This window comes from Aythya marila (assembly GCF_965140915.1).
Source record: "Aythya marila genome assembly, chromosome: W".
NCBI lineage: Eukaryota > Metazoa > Chordata > Aves > Anseriformes > Anatidae > Aythya > Aythya marila.
The window spans coordinates 11,173,742-11,189,591 of NC_139081.1; the positions used below are offsets into that span (position 1 = coordinate 11,173,742).

At 48.0% G+C, this 15,850-nt stretch overlaps 1 protein-coding gene across 1 annotated transcript; it reads right to left on the reverse strand.

The window, feature by feature from the left end:
• Positions 1-2,359: 2,359 nt before the first annotated feature.
• Positions 2,360-6,168, reverse strand: LOC309889481 (adenosine 5'-monophosphoramidase HINT1-like; the record flags this gene model as incomplete). Its single annotated transcript, XM_082782333.1, has 4 exons — positions 2,360-2,384; positions 2,808-2,998; positions 3,703-3,808; positions 6,023-6,168. The coding sequence occupies 4 exons, from the start codon at positions 6,166-6,168 to the stop codon at positions 2,360-2,362; spliced, it is 468 nt and encodes a 155-aa protein (XP_082638459.1).
• Between the last annotated feature and the right edge of the window lie 9,682 nt (positions 6,169-15,850).

Consider the following 15,850-nt stretch of genomic DNA (forward strand, 5'->3'; position numbering starts at 1 on the left):
GTTGGAACAGCTTGTTCCGGATGCCATCTCCAAGCCACTGGAAGAGAAGAAAGTTATGAGGAGTAGTCAGCATGGATTCACCAAGGGGAAATCGTGCTCGACCAACCTTGTAGCCTTCTATGATGGCATCACCAGCTGGGTTGATGGAGGGAGAGCAGTGGACGCCATCTACCTTGACTTTAGCAAGGCTTTTGACACTGTCTCCCACGACATCCTGCTAGCAAAGCTGAGAAGGCGTGGGATAGACAAGTGGACGGTAAGGTGGGTTGAGAACTGGCTGACTGGCCGAGCTCAGAGGGTGGCGATCGGTGGCGCAGAGTCCGGCTGGAGATCTGTGACTAGCGGTGTTCCCCAGGGGTCGGTGCTGGGTCCGGTCTTGTTCAACATCTTCATCGACGACCTTGATGAGGGAATAGTGTCCACCCTCCGCAAGTACGCCGATGATACAAAGCTGGGAGGAGTGGCCGACACGCCAGAAGGCTGTGCTGCCATTCAGCGAGACCTGGGCGGGAAGAAACCAAATGAAGTTTAACAAGAGCAAGTGTAGAGTCCTGCACCTGGGAAGGAACAACCGCATGTATCAGTACAGGCTGGGGGATGACCTGCTGGAGAGGAGCTCTGCGGAGAAGGACCTGCGGGTCCTGGTGGACGACAGGTTGACCACGAGCCAGCAGTGCGCCCTGGTGGCCAAGAAGGCCAATGGGATCCTGGCGTGCATTAAAAGAAGCGTGGCCAGCAGGTCAAGGGAGGTGATCCCCCCCCTCTACTCTGCCCTGGGCAGGCCTCACCTGGAGTACTGTGTCCACTTCTGGGCTCCCCGGTACAAAAAAAGACAAGGATCTCCTGGAAAGAGTCCAGCGGAGGGCAACAAAGATGATACGGGGCCTGGAGCATCTTCCCTATGAGCAAAGACTGAGAGACCTGGGTCTGTTCAGCCTGGAGAAGAGAAGACTGAGAGGGGATCTTATCAATGTTTACAAATATCTTCTGCGTGGGAGACAGTGGGATTTCGCCACCCTCTGTGCAGTGGTTAGTGGGGATAGGACAAGAGGCAACGGCCTGTACTGGGTCTGGCTGGGACGTTAACTTTCCCTGCAGCAGCCCATACAGTGCTGTGCTCTGCACTTGTAGCTAGAACAGCAGTGGTATCACACCAGTGTTGTGTCTACTGCCGAGCAGCGCTGGCACAGCATCAGGACTCTCTCTAACCCTCCTAGGGGGTGGGCAAAAAAGCAAGAAGACAAACATCACCAGGGCAGCTGACTTCAACCAACCAAAGGGATATTCCATACCGTATGATGTCACACTCAGCAATAAAAGGTGGAAACAGGAAGAAGAGGGGAAGGCTGGGCTCTCGTTGTGAAAACGTCGGTCTTCCTCCCAAACACCGGCTACGCACGTTGAGGCCCTGCTTCGAGGACGTGGTCAAGCATCGCTCATTTGTGGGAAGTAGAGAGTAATTTCTTTCCTCTGCACTTCCACGTAGCCTTTATTTGTTTTGTTTTTTTCCTTTTTTCCCTTTCCCCCTTTCTTTTCCCCTTTAGTTACATTGTTTAATTAATAATAATAATCATTATTATCAAGGAAGGATCATATAGGACAAGGGGGAATGGTTTTAAACTAAGACAGGGGAGATTTAGGTTAGATATTAGGAGAAAGTTTTTCACTCAGAGGGTGGTGAGGCACTGGAACGGGTTGCCCAGGGAGGTCGTGGATGCCCCATCCCTGGGGGCGTTCAAGGCCAGGCTGGATGCAGCTCTGGGCAGCCTGTTCTAGTGGTTGGCTAAGGAATCAAGTTTCTTTATGAGGAACGGAGTCACAAAAATCATTTCATTTAGCAAGTTTCAAACACTAAGAGTATTTAATAGCATTTTAACTTTCCCACGCTCCAGTAAGCCTTGAATGTAATCGCGATTAGACCTCTGGCTTCGCTCTGCTCCTTGTTTAACAAAGCACGAGAGGTGATCGCATTTAAAAGCCTTATGGTGCCTTTAGCTAATCCTTCTTCTAGTTACTGAACAACGGACTTCGTTTAGGGGAAAAAAAAAAAAAAAGACACTAAAAATAAACACAAAAAAAATAAAGAGAACGGCAGCCGAGTCTCGAACTTATCAGAGGCCGACTCAAGCATCCCAGAGCCTTCTACATCCTGTGGGAGGAATTCCTTCTCAAAGTTGCGAAACCCACGAGGAGGACCGAAAAGAAAGCGGTAGCAAAACTCCTAGGGTAGTCAAGAACAGGCTGACAAGCACCTGTCAGAAATTACACCCGGTAGAGTTTATTCTGCCTCCTCCTTGGGACAGGGGCAGACAACAGACAATGCCTGGAAGCTTTCTTCCAACCTTATTCTTCTCTGGTTCTACATCTGCCAGTCCTCAACGCGGCTATTTCGCAATAAAAGGGCACGCTTTTATTCGGGAGCAGGGGGAAGATAGCAAGGCCTCAAACACACAGCACATCCTAGATCGTCTTAGGAAGACAGAGACCCACAGGACCGCCGAGCGCTTCTAGCTTCGCGTTCCAAATGAATGGGCAAACCACCACCTACACGACACTGTCAACGGACCAAAACATTCTGCGCACGTGCGCTCCAGGGAGACGCCGTTTTAACTTGCGGAACTATTTCCATCGGTAAGACACGCAAGACAGAGGTGATATCCCCATGCTCCATCTTTATTGTGCAAATGCTGCTCAAAAGCTCTTTATTACCCTCCACAGACAGCCGTCCAAAAAAAATAATAAATCAAACCTCAACAGGGGCTAGACTGATGGGCAACATATGAAACCTATTCGGCGGCGACCCGTACGCGTGCAGTGACGCCTGCGGTGCAAAAACCTTAGCCGGGAGGCCGGCCCAACTGACCGCCACACAGAATACATAGATGTACACGATAGTCTGAAGGGCCCGAGGGTGGGCATTCACAGCCATCCGGAATCCATTGGTCAGGTCCAGGTTAACAGCACACTTCTTGCCAACAACCACGAAACGCCCAAGAAGCTGGAAAAAGGAAATAACGTCACCTAACGTGCTGTGCCACGACGCACAGAATGAACGCGAGCGGAGAACCACCCACAGAACACGGTTAGCTAATCCTTCACAATTCAACCGCCGCTCTTTGAATTACCCTCTAGACAGTAACAGACTACAAAACAGTCACAGAAGCTGAATTTGTCTTGGGGCTTAAAGCCCCCGTCATAGCTTCGGGCAACGTAAGCCACTCTGGCGGAAAATAAAAGCTTCACGGTGCCTTTTCTCTTGCGTGGGCTCACAGAGCCTTGGAACTTGACTTGCATAGCTAACAGCGAAACAAACACCCAAGCGCCGCTCAACCAGCTTTCCCTTTCCTCGCCTCTGACCTGCCCAAACCCCAAGCCCTCTTCTGCATAGTCAAGGCACCACCCCCGCTGTCCGGAAACCGTGAAAACGGGCATCAGACCGCACGCCGGAACAACGCTGCTTTTTGCACTGCAAGCGCGTAGCTGGAGACGAGCATCGCTTTATATCACTGCTCTCAGTCAAAAAGCTCAACTCCATTACAAGCTAGAGGCGAAAGACTACAGCATCGGACAACCCCAAATAGCCTACTGTGCGCCCCTCTGCAACAGCCAGAGGAAAAGAGGGGACGGGAAAGAGTCTAGGAAGTTACAAACCTGTTACAGGTACAGCCAGCCTAGCAAACAGAAAGCTCCCACAGTACTCACGGGTCCACCAGAATCGTCTGCTTCACATAACCGGACAACTGCCTTCTCAGGAAGGACTAGGAAAAAACACTGGAGCCTGAGGCGAACTATCACGGAACGCAAGGCACTGGAGGAAGAGTAAACAGTTAAAACCTAGTCGGCTTCAGAGAAAGGCAACAGCTTAAGCAAATCACTATGCCCCACTGAACTCGTCCTACCGAAGCAGATTATCAGGCACCCCAAACGCACACGACAAAACAGCGATTCTTCTTAAGCGAGCTTTGAATAGGCAAAGTTCTCTACCTTCTACGCACAAGACACACAAGCGGCAAACAATGGCTAACTGTCCTTCGGTTATGCCCAAATATTGCCTCGGCCAGAGGCAGGAAGGCATCTTCAAAGAACCTGGAGTAATCCGGCTGAGGCCGTATTAACTCTCCGTCCTCGAGAACGCCACGTACTCAGGGGAAGGAACGTTCCAAATTAGCCCGTTACGGCCGGACCGACGTCAGACACCCCCAGACCGAGGCCAAGGCATCACCTTCGAAACACAAATACCACCGACCTGTAGGAAACCATCAACTCGCAACTACTTGCGAGGGAACTCCCCAAATCACCAGCAGACAGAAACTGCATACGGCGCCAGAAGCAGGATCCAGCGCGCAAGGTGACGGGGGCAGCGAGACAGCCGAGTACTTCAGGTTAGCGACTTCCGCTATTTTTATTTGTTTTAGATGCGACTGAAACACTGCCGATAAGACTCGATTCCACAGATGCTTTGTACTTCTTACTCACCATCGCCTTTCACTGCACGACAATCGAGAATTATAAGCCTTCCTCACGCTCCTCCCTATAACATCGCTCAACCATAAAACAGGCCTTCGGTACAGCGAGCTAAGCAAATTCAAGACCATTCGCTAGAGCCAACTACGCTCCAAAAGCGGTTCTAAGCCCCCGCCCCCTCCCCCCACCTCAAGTTGAGACCAAGCGAGAAACTGCAACTAATTCGTCCTCCAGGAAACGCGTCGCACTAAGAGCGGTCAGAGTAGGTTGTCTGCTCTCAAGTCACTCATCAGACTCAAGTTAACGGCCTGGTTCTCCAATCAAGCACAGCGTTCAGGTTACATACGTTGCTGCAGCCAGTACGGCCGAGTCAAAACAGACGCGCGTGCGCACACACACACACACGCAGACTCCTCGCGCAGCCTTCACCACAAAGGAGACAGGAAACGCGCCCTTTCGTAAAGGCGGGGCGCTACCGCAAGCACGGTTTCCGGAGAGCAGTTGAACGCTTCCAATACTCCAAACGGGCAGCAGCTGCAACATTACCGAGACCTATTAAGAAAGCGCTGTTCCAAGCAACGCGTCAACGCTTTGAGCAACCCGATCTAGTGAAACACGTCCCTGACCGCGGCAGGCGGGTTGGGCTAGATGATCTTTAAGGGTGCCTTCCAAGCCAAACCATTCTACGAGTCAGCACGCAGAGCGGGCAACGCAGCCCCTTTCACTAAGGGCCTGTTTTCCACGCTGCAGATAAACCCTGCCGTCAGAAGCAGAGGAAATCCCTAACTGTCCTATCTTTAGCATTTCAAACTTAAAAACAGCAACAACGGTTATGCTGGACACTAACTTAGAGTTAACACCTTGCAGATAACATCTGCAATTTTTTCATAACTCTCAGCAGCTGCTCACTTAGTTCCTAGCACGTTGCGGCGCACCAGCATCAGTGAACCTTGCCAGCGTGCTCTTATCACGGTCCACCTCCAGCACGGAAATGAGAGCTGGGAAGCTCTCGCAGCCTGCGGGATTGACTGGTTTCTAGGTGTTTAAGAAAGCTAGGAAAAGCTGCAATTCTTCCCTTTCACAAGCCACTTTGGAGAGAGCGCGCGCTCGTGTGCGCGGTGGGGGTGGTGCCATAACCAAAGCCTAGCACAGCCGAGCCGGGGCGTCTCTAGAACGCTATCACGAGGCGCATCAAGACCTGCATTTCTGCTACGCAGAAACGACTGATTACGGTCACTACTGCGATGCTCACTGCCTATATGCATACAGTCCGAACCCCCAAGGAGACCGACTGCGCCGGCGACCCAGTACGCGCCGTGGCACCCCGGGGGCAGGCACCGAAGAAGCGCGGCGTTTTAGAGGCGCTGCAGTAGAGAGCGCCACGAGCCGGAGAGACCCCGACCGACCGACCGACCGTCCGTCCCTCCCTCCCGCAGCAAGGCCACCACCCGCCCTGCCGCACTCCCGGGACCCGCGACGGGCCCTCGTTTCAGAGGGCCTGCGAGCGGCCGAGGGAAAGGAAAGGAAGGAAAGACTCGCACAACAACGCCGCGGCTACCTCCTCGTCCACGACCGCTCATCCTCACGGAGAACGTTGGCGGGGACCTCCTTGCCCTTGCAGGCGACCGCTCCGAAAGCTCCGAAAGCAGCGGCAGCGCCGCCACCGGGCCAGGCGGCCTGCGCCCTAACAATCCCGTCGGCCATGACGGCGCCCGCTCGGTACAACGCCCCCTCGCTTCCCGCACTCGGCCCGGCCCTCCGCGGCGCTCATTGGGCCGACAGATCGCCGCCGACCGCCCCCGCGCCTCGATTGGCTGCCTCGCCTGCCCTCTTCCCTTGTCCCCGCCCTCTCGGCGGCTCCGCTCCCGTCGACCCGGTGCTTATCGGCGCTCAGGGAGGTCGCGTGCCCTCGGGGCGCGGAGGGAGCCGACCGGGAGGGAGGAAGTGGGCGCCCGAAAACGGGCTGGGCGGCTCCGCGGAGGGAATCTGGGCCCTGCACGGCTGGGAAACGAGCTCCACAGAACAGGCGCTCCGCTCATAGAATCATAGCGTGGCTTGGGTTGGAAGGGAGGGCGAGAAACACTCCGTAGCCGATAGCTTAGGCTCAGGCGAGGATCTCAGTGAAGTAGTAATTTACTCGCGATTGATTGCAATGGCGGGCGCCCCACAAGCAGGAGAGCGCGCCTACTAGTTCCAAAACACAGTTTATGTGCTTTTTGATGACAGGACCCTCCCCCGTTTCCCCACTGAGGGGGTAATCCAGGTTCACAATCTATCTGATGTGGTAATGTTTCTTCACTTATCTGACTTGACACCGCCATTTTCACCTAATTGTCCTAAGGAGTCTGGTTGTCTGCATTTTACGAGGTCGCCTGCTAAGCTTTCTTATCACTGCAAGCATATCTCAGTACCACGTTCCTTCCCTCTAAACAGCGGAACTCTGCAAAAACAACGTTTCTATTCCCACAACAGGTACCGCAGGTATTTGCATTCCTTGTATAACCGAGTGTATTGGGCTGGTAAAACATGGAATTATTTAAATCCTCCACATATCCCCCCAGTACAACCATCCCAATTTTAGTAAGCCAATCAACACCCATAAAGCGCGCCCCCCCCCCCCCCCCCCCCGATAATCCTCCTAGATCGATTCCATAGCGAGTTTGAACTGGGGCATGTGCAATTTTCTTCGTTTCTTTTACAAGTTCATTTACAGCTTTTCCTTCTGTTGTGGTTTAAGCCGGCCGGCAGCTAAACACCACACAGCCGTTCGCTCACCCTCTCCCCTCCCTCTCTGGGATGGGGAGAGAAACGGGGAAACGGGAAAGCGAAGCCCGTGAGTTGAGATAAAGACAGATAAATAATAATAATAACAATAAAGACAATCATTATGATAATAGTATTACTAATAATAACGTGTATGAAACAAGTGATGCACAATGCAATTGCTCACCACCCGCTGTCCGATGCCCAGCCTAACCCTGAGCAGTCCGGCCCTCCTCCCAGCTCTTGCTACACCCCCAGCCTGCTCGCTGGCAGGACAGAGTGAGAAGCTGAAACGTCCTTGGCTTGGTGTAAGCACTACTCTGCAACAATTAAAACATCAGCATGTTATCAGCACTCTTCTCATCCTAAGCCAAAACATAGCATTCTACCAGCTACTAGGAAGAAACACCTTCATCACCAATCTATAAAACAGCAATTACTAAGGTTAAATTTTCCACAGACTTCTCCTTCTTGTGCAAATAATCCAAAGCTAAGCGATTTTGATACAAAGCAGTCCTCATCTTAGTATTTTGCTTTGCAATTAATCCAAGTGCATCTCCGGTTTTATTTACTGTTATAAATTAGACCACACAATTTACTGGTCTATTGAAATTATTTTATTAATCAAGTAAGCAGACACAAGCAAAACAGCGCTGGGCGGCTGGGGAGTCTCTGCTCCGCAACAGCACACAACTTCCCTTTCCAGTGTTGCTGTTTTATAGCAGTTGAATTCCGGCTTATCAGGACTTGTTGAACTGGCTGAGGCTGCGCAGTCTATTGTTGAGAGGGGAGGTCGTTATTCCTCTGCTTCGTGTTCAGGTGGGGGTAGTGAAGCGGCAAAAAGGATGTCTTGTGGTAAGGAATTTCACAGAGTCTGGTTTAACTCAAGGATGTTCACCCAACACCCCCTCCTGCTTCCTCCTGTGAGAAACACTCCGTAGCCAATAACTTAGGCTCAGGCGAGGATCTCAGTGAAGTAGTAATTTATTCGCGATTGCAATGGCGGGCGCCCCACAAGCAGGAGAGAGCGCATCTACTAGTTCCAAAACACAGTTTATATACCTTTTGATGGCAGGACCCTCCCCTGTTTCCCCACTGAGTGGGTAATCCAGATTCACAATCTATCTGATGCTTCACAAACAATGCATGGCCTTCAGTCGCCGGCCTGTTAAATTTCAAATTTCTTTTGACATTTTTACTGCTTGAAGTGGTAATGTTTCTTCACTTATCTGACTTGACTTGACACTGTGATTTTCACCTAATTGTCCTAAGGAGTCTGATTGCCTGCATTTTACAAGGTCGCCTGCTAAACTTTCTTATCACTGTAAGCATATCTCAGTACCACATTCCCTCCTTCTAAACAATGTAACTCTGCAAAAACAACATTTCTATTCCCACAATTCCCCCCTTTTCTTTTTTTTTATAAACTGTTGATTTTTGCAAAAACTCTTTTTATTTTTATTTATTTATTTATTTTAAGTGTAATTTGGTAAATATCTTCCTCTTCTTCACTTTCTTTGCTCTCCATTTCCTCTAATATCATTTTATCTGAGTAGGGTGGTGGATCTATGGTCATTTGTTTCAATAATGTGGTTTCAATTAACCGCTGGACAAGTCCCCTTACACAGGGGATAACGCAACAGCCAATAGCTGTCAAAACTCCTGCTACTATAATCAAGGATGTAAATATGGACATTACCATCCCTTTCCATTTACCAAACCAAGATTTCAACCATCCTGTGATGGAAGTGTCTGCTCCCGAATTTTCTGCTAATTCATTGGCAAGGGTGGTAAGCCCTTGCAATGCTCTTGTTACTGTGCCATCCGGGGCAGTATTGTTACGGATAAAAGTACAATGGTTGCCCAGCATCACGCATACACCACCCTTCTCCACAAGCATCATATCTAATGCTATCCTGTTTTCCCAAGCCATTTTGCTGATGGCATCTAGTTGTTCAGCGATTCCTCTCATCACATCCTTGGTATAATTGATGAATCTCTGCCGATTATAATAGAAATAATTAATCCAATCCACATTTTTATTGATTGTTACCCACCAGAACAGTAACTCAAACCCTGCAGCAATTTAATTTCTGGCTTTATATTCATCCCGAACTCCTCTAGGTACCCCAACAGAATCTATGTATACTCTATCATCAAATGATATTCCTAGGCCTCCTTTACTTCTTCTGGGTATTTGTGATGTTTCTCTTTCAAATGCCAGGGTGAAGGGTATAGCTGATTGAACAAGTGCACAAGTGCCTTCCCAATTAGATGGTAGGGTGGACCGTAAGATCTTCCCTCCACTGTACCACCAGAGATCTGCCCTGGGGATCTCTAGTCTTGAGCAGTTTCCCATCAAGTCCTTGGTAGCACAAGGCAAATTCTCCCAGATGCCAGGTAGCACTCACACCCTGCCGTGAGAGGCAAGCTGTATGGTTACCTATAGCTGTAGAGAATGCAGGGGGAACTGTGATATTGTTATCATGCAAGAAACAGCAAAGAGAGACTTACAGGCCTCATTTCCCCAGGCAGTCTTTTCTTGGTACAATGCAATCATACATCGCATCCCTTGGGAGTCTTTGGTCCACCCCCATGGGAAGGGCACTATCTGGGCAATCGGTCATCCCGAGGCACAAGCATAGCAGTAGCTACGGTTGAGACTCTGGACAGTATATTTGACACATTCTATCCAGGCATTCACGTCCCCATATCCTGTTTGAATCTCAAATGTTTGAACTGCCACATTTCAGAGGGCCTCCTGTTTACTCTCCTGTTTTCTCCTTGAGTTTCTCCCTTTCTCTGATGGCAATAGAGGATTGTTTCCATACAGCTATTCTCAATCTGGCTGTTGTGTCTCTCCCAGTTATTTGTTCTTTCTGCTCAATTGTCATTGGGCATTTAAATCTCCACAAGCTAACACCTCACAAGCATCAAACGTGACGGCTTGTGGTACATAACCCTCTGTCACAGTCACCCATATTTTGATGGGGTATCCCGTTTTTGCTATTATCTGGTCATGCCTTTTCCAAGTTACCAATTGACCAAGGCCTTCTCTGAGGCCTAGAATCACTAAAAACAAAATTAATAATCAATTTTTCCCTGTCATTATTTTTAAACCTTAGGTTTCCAAATAATTATCGATACAAAAATAAGATGTACACTACTACTATAACAACCCCCCCCTTGGGAGCACTGCAGTTCGCTATAGGTCTGTCCTTTCTCTCAATCACAAGTCACACTCGTTAGTTACCTGTGAAAATAAAAGGTTAGTTTACAATTGTAAGCTCTTATCCTGCTCAGAGTCCACTATGAGATTTTTCTCTTCAATTTCAACTTCCAACAAGTCTTTTGTAGGAACAGCTTCCCAGGTACTAGCGTCGACAGATGCTCGAGTATAGTGAGTCCAACCTTTTTCCGCAGTTCTTACGGCTGTTTCAGTGGTCAGTAATTGTCCTTCCCATTCAGGCCGGAGTTGACTCTTCCCAGGTCCGAATCAGGACCCAGTTTCCTGGATGATGGTGGTGAATGGGGAATTCCAAAGGTGGGGTTTGAGCCAACAACCCACAGGTCCTGAGAGATGACAAAGAAGAAGACAACCCCAGAATACAGTTCTTAAGGAAACTCTCTTATTTTGAATTGTGGTATCTCATCCCTTCTGCCCAGATAGGGCAATCTGAACAGCATCTCATACGGTGAAATTCCTATATCCTTTCTTGGTGCTGTTTAAACCTGTAGGAGTAAATATTTTACCAAAGGAAGTTGGGTTTCTAACACTAGTTTAGTTAATTGCTTCTTTAATGTCTGATTCATTCGCTCCACCTTCCCAGAAGAGGAGGGGTGCCAGGGGCTGTGAAAATCCCACTCAATCTCTAAGGCCTGCTTTAACCCTTGCAGTAAAGCTTACACCCATCTAGTCACGTGGTCAATTAGGACAAACAAGTAACTCAGTAAAGTTTACCTGTATACTTTGGAAAGGTCAAACCCCTGGCTCCCGTCCCCCTCTAGATGGGTTACAGAACACCTTTTTATTTACCTTTTGACATATGGTACATCCTCTACATATGTGCTTCCCTAAAGTGTATATTCCTACACAGACATACTTTCTTAGCACAACATCACACATTGCTTGCACCTCCTAATGACTCTTCTGATGTAAAACAGTTAATATTTGCCTCATTATCACCTTATTCAGCATTTCTCTCCCATCAGGGAGTATCGATTTTCCTTCAGACTTCATGGCTCCTGATTCCTTAAAAAAATCTTTCTTTTAAAACTTTTTAGTTCTTTCTTAATTTTCAACAATTCCCTGAATCCTCTCTGCATTTATTCTGTTTTCCTTCAGACATTAGATGCCTTAAATACCTGACTTCTCTTTCTCCATATTGTAATTTATTTATTTATTTATTTATTAATACTCCCAAGCCCTGCTTTCCCAGAAAGTTGAATAGCTTGTTAGTAGCTTTCTTCACAACTCTCTTCTCCTGTCCTGACAATAGAAAACGATCCACATATTTGTTAACATTAATACCTCCTTGGGAGGTTGTAATTGCTCAAAAATCTTTTGTTATTTAAACTGACCCAAATAGATAGGTGGCCCTGTAAACCCCTGAGGTAAAATTGTCCACCTATATTGTTGCTTCCGCCCCCATTTAAGGGTCTTTCCAGTCAGAGGTGAATACACATGTATGTTTGCTCTCAGGGCCAGAGAGCACTCCATTAATAACACTGTTATTCCAGTCTAACAATTTACTATTTGAATGCCCAATTTAATCATCGAATCCCTTCCCAACAAGTTAGTCTCTGCCTTGGATACATACAATAATTGCCCAGCGATCATTTTATTCCCTAGTCTTAGCTTGGTATCCCCCAAAACTGGCACTGTTATCCCAGCCCCTTCTACCCCCATCACTTTTTAGGGTTTCATTAGTTAATTTAATCCCTGATACTTTACAAGTCAGTAATGACCTAGCTGTTCCCCAGTGTATTGGGTTTGATGGCAAGGTTCGGGGGCTGTGAGTAGGGGGGTGGGAAACTGCAGTGGCAGCCCCCGTGAGCAAAACCCAGAAGCCTCCCCGTGGCAGATAAGGGACAATTTCATCTGGCCCCAAAAGGGGCCCACTGCTGCCCAGAGCCAAGCCATGAGCAATACAGTCCGTGCCTCTGTGAGAGCACATCCACGAAAACAAACAAACAAAGAAACAAACAAAAACCTGCTTCTCAACAGCAGTTGAGAGAGCGAGAAACCCCCCCGCAGACACCAAAGTCAGTGCAGAAGGAGGGGGAGGAGGCGCTCCAGGCGCTGGAGCCGAAGCCCCCCTGCGGCCGCTGGAGAGGCCCCTGGTGGAGCAGGCTGCTCCCCCCTCCCCGATGCTTGGGAAACTGAACAAACACCACAGCAAATATGCAAATATACCATAACTTCTAGACTGTTACTTAGATAATGCCTACATCCTCTTTCCCTGCTCATTCAACTTCAAACAGCTCTGTTAAATATTACATGCCACACCTTTAACACCTTCAGCAACTCTTTTAACACTTCCTTTATCTTTTTCCAGCCTGTACTTTTCTAATACCAGCACCAAAGGCTCAGTCAGGGTCCAACTTAATTCCATACCTTTTCCCTCCAAGATACTGAAACAACATATCAATATAGCATATTTCATCTCATTTTCCTTCTTTCCTCCTTCTTCCACTCCAGATATTCCCATTCGAAGTGGCCAGCCTGGCCACACTTAAAACATCTTATCAAAGCCTGTCTCTGCTAGGACTCGGGCCACAACACAGGCAGCCTTCTTTGCCTGCCATTCCTTCATCTCTCTTCCTCTCCTTTCCATCCTGGCCCTGACTCCCCCTGAAGATTTTCTTCATCTTTCTCCAACCCTCTGCCTCACTACCCGTTGCACTGTCAATACCATTAGTTTCGATCTTTTTTTTTTTTTTTTTTCCCTTCTTATCTCCCCTCCAGACACACCCCTCCAGGGCCTCCCGCAGGAGGGTCCCCCAGTGACTGTTCACTACATCCCCCCACCTTCTGAAGCATTTTCTGCGTATTTTGCCAGGCTTTAATCACACAATGAACTTTCAAGAGCCCTTGGGATACTGGGTCCTCAGGTCTCATCCCCAAGTACTTTCTCATTCTGACACTAAGTCTCTCATATAATTTCTGTGTTGCACACTATTATTATTCCAGCCAGGATTGGCAAGTGGGTATTTCTGCCCTGCCGGTATTACCCCTGGTCCTGGAGGATGAGCTCTTTCCCATTCTTGTATAGCAGCTCTCCTCCTGATCATTCCCATTTCTTTCCCTGTAAACAACATACTTAGAGACATAATTCCCTCCCCCAAGAGTATAAATCAGGTCGTAGGAACTGGTCTAATTGTTCAGCTAGGCTGTTGGGGTCCTCGAATAAAGACTTCCTCTCCTTCTTAAAAGTCCTAACCTCTCTGCTGGTAAGGAGGAGGGGGTAGTTCACCTAAGAGGATACACCGTTAGTGTTAGTACTGTTAGTATCAGGGAAGGCAAAATTCTCAATATATCTTCTACCTTGTTCTAATTCTTGCCAGAGCCTAGAGTATAATCCTTCTTTAGGGACAGTGTTAATTACAGTCCCTGTCTCCCTTCCCGGAGTGACTGCTGCTGCCACCAGTTCAATATTAAGATTATAGGGAGCATAACTTGGCTCCTTCTCCGAAAAAGGAATCTCATTGTTTACACATAAATTTAAAGCCTGAATTTTCATCAGACCCGTATTTTGGCCAAAATACTGCTGTTTCCTTAATTGATTCTTTTGTCCAGACTGATACACAATGTTTAACCTTTTTTTTTTTTTTTTTTTAATTACTTTTCTTTTACAATCCCTCTGATTTTGGGATTATGTTTCCAATTTCTTATCATTTTTCAGGAAGAACTATTAGTAGGCACTCCCCCAGGGATATCTCCCTGTCCCCTGGAACTCATATTTTCCCATTTTTCCTAACCCTCGCCAGTATGTGCTACAGAAATTTCCCTTTTGCAGTGTACCACACACCAACGTACTGAAAAATGGGGGTGTACCGCCAAGCACTTCCCCGTGCCAGCGTTACCGCACACCTGAGTTTACCAGATTCCCTGGTGTACTTCCAAGCACTTCCCCGTGCAAGGATTACCGTACACCAGATTCCCCTGGTGTAGTGCCAGCACTTCCCCGTGCAAGGGCTTACCATACACCAGATCACCCGACCCCCAAGGCAATACTTAATATTTCTTACCTTGGTCTGTGCACAGAGTTACCGGATCGATTCTTAAAAACCCGGAGTGCCTACCTTCTTCCTTTCCCCACTACTTCACGGATCCTGCCTCTTTAACCAGTCTCGGGCCCTCTGTCAGCTTTCCGCAGAACCGCCACCGTCGATGCACAGGACCGCTGAAATCAGCGGGGCATGCCTTCCTGCTGCTGCGGCGGTGGGTCTCCCCAGTAGGTGACTGGATCCCGGACGAGCCCCCAAATTGTGAGAAACACTCCGTAGCCAATAACTTAGGCTCAGGCGAGGATCTCAGTGAAGTAGTAATTTATTCGCGATTGCAATGGCGGGCGCCCCACAAGCAGGAGAGAGCGCATCTACTAATTCCAAAACACAGTTTATATACCTTTTGATGGCAGGACCCTCCCCTGTTTCCCCACTGAGTGGGTAATCCAGATTCACAATCTATCTGATGCTTCACAAACAATGCATGGCCTTCAGTCGCCGGCCTGTTAAATTTCAAATTTCTTTTGACATTTTTACTGCTTGAAGTGGTAATGTTTCTTCACTTATCTGACTTGACTTGACACTGTGATTTTCACCTAATTGTCCTAAGGAGTCTGATTGCCTGCATTTTACAAGGTCGCCTGCTAAACTTTCTTATCACTGTAAGCATATCTCAGTACCACATTCCCTCCTTCTAAACAATGTAACTCTGCAAAAACAACATTTCTATTCCCACACTCCCTTATCAAGGCCATTAAATTTTACAACCTTTTCTCCCCAGCAGATTCTCCAAATTCCTCAAAGACAATGAACAAACCCCCACTAATTTATCACAATCCCCCCTTTTTCTTTTTCTAACGTATTTTGTTCATTGAATTTTTGCAATATTTGCTTGCTGAGCATCAAAGTTTCTGCGTCGTCCTTCTCCTGCTCAAGAGATTCATACTTAGCACGCACGAGCATAAGATGAGCTGCCTCTAATCGGCTTTTCACAACTGTGATTGCTCGATTGAATATACATGGTCCAAAAGTCAGTGCTAATGTAAGTAACAACAAGAGCCCCGCTATGGTTGATAGCAGGGTAGTAAGCCAAGGTGAGTAATTAAACCAGGATTCATACCAATTCTGACGAGCCTCATTTTCCCTTTTGCGTTTTTCTAATCCTTCCCGCAATTTAGTCATTGTATCTCTTACCACCCCAGTATGATCTGCATATACACAACATTCTTCACGTAGGGCTGCACACAGTCCTCCTTGTTGTAAGAAAATCAAATCCAACCCTCTACGGTTTTGGAGTACCACTTCGGATAATGACCTAACCGATTTTTCCAGAGCTGTTATTGACTGCTCTATACGGGCCAGATCCTCATCTACGGCAATGCGTAGAGAAGTA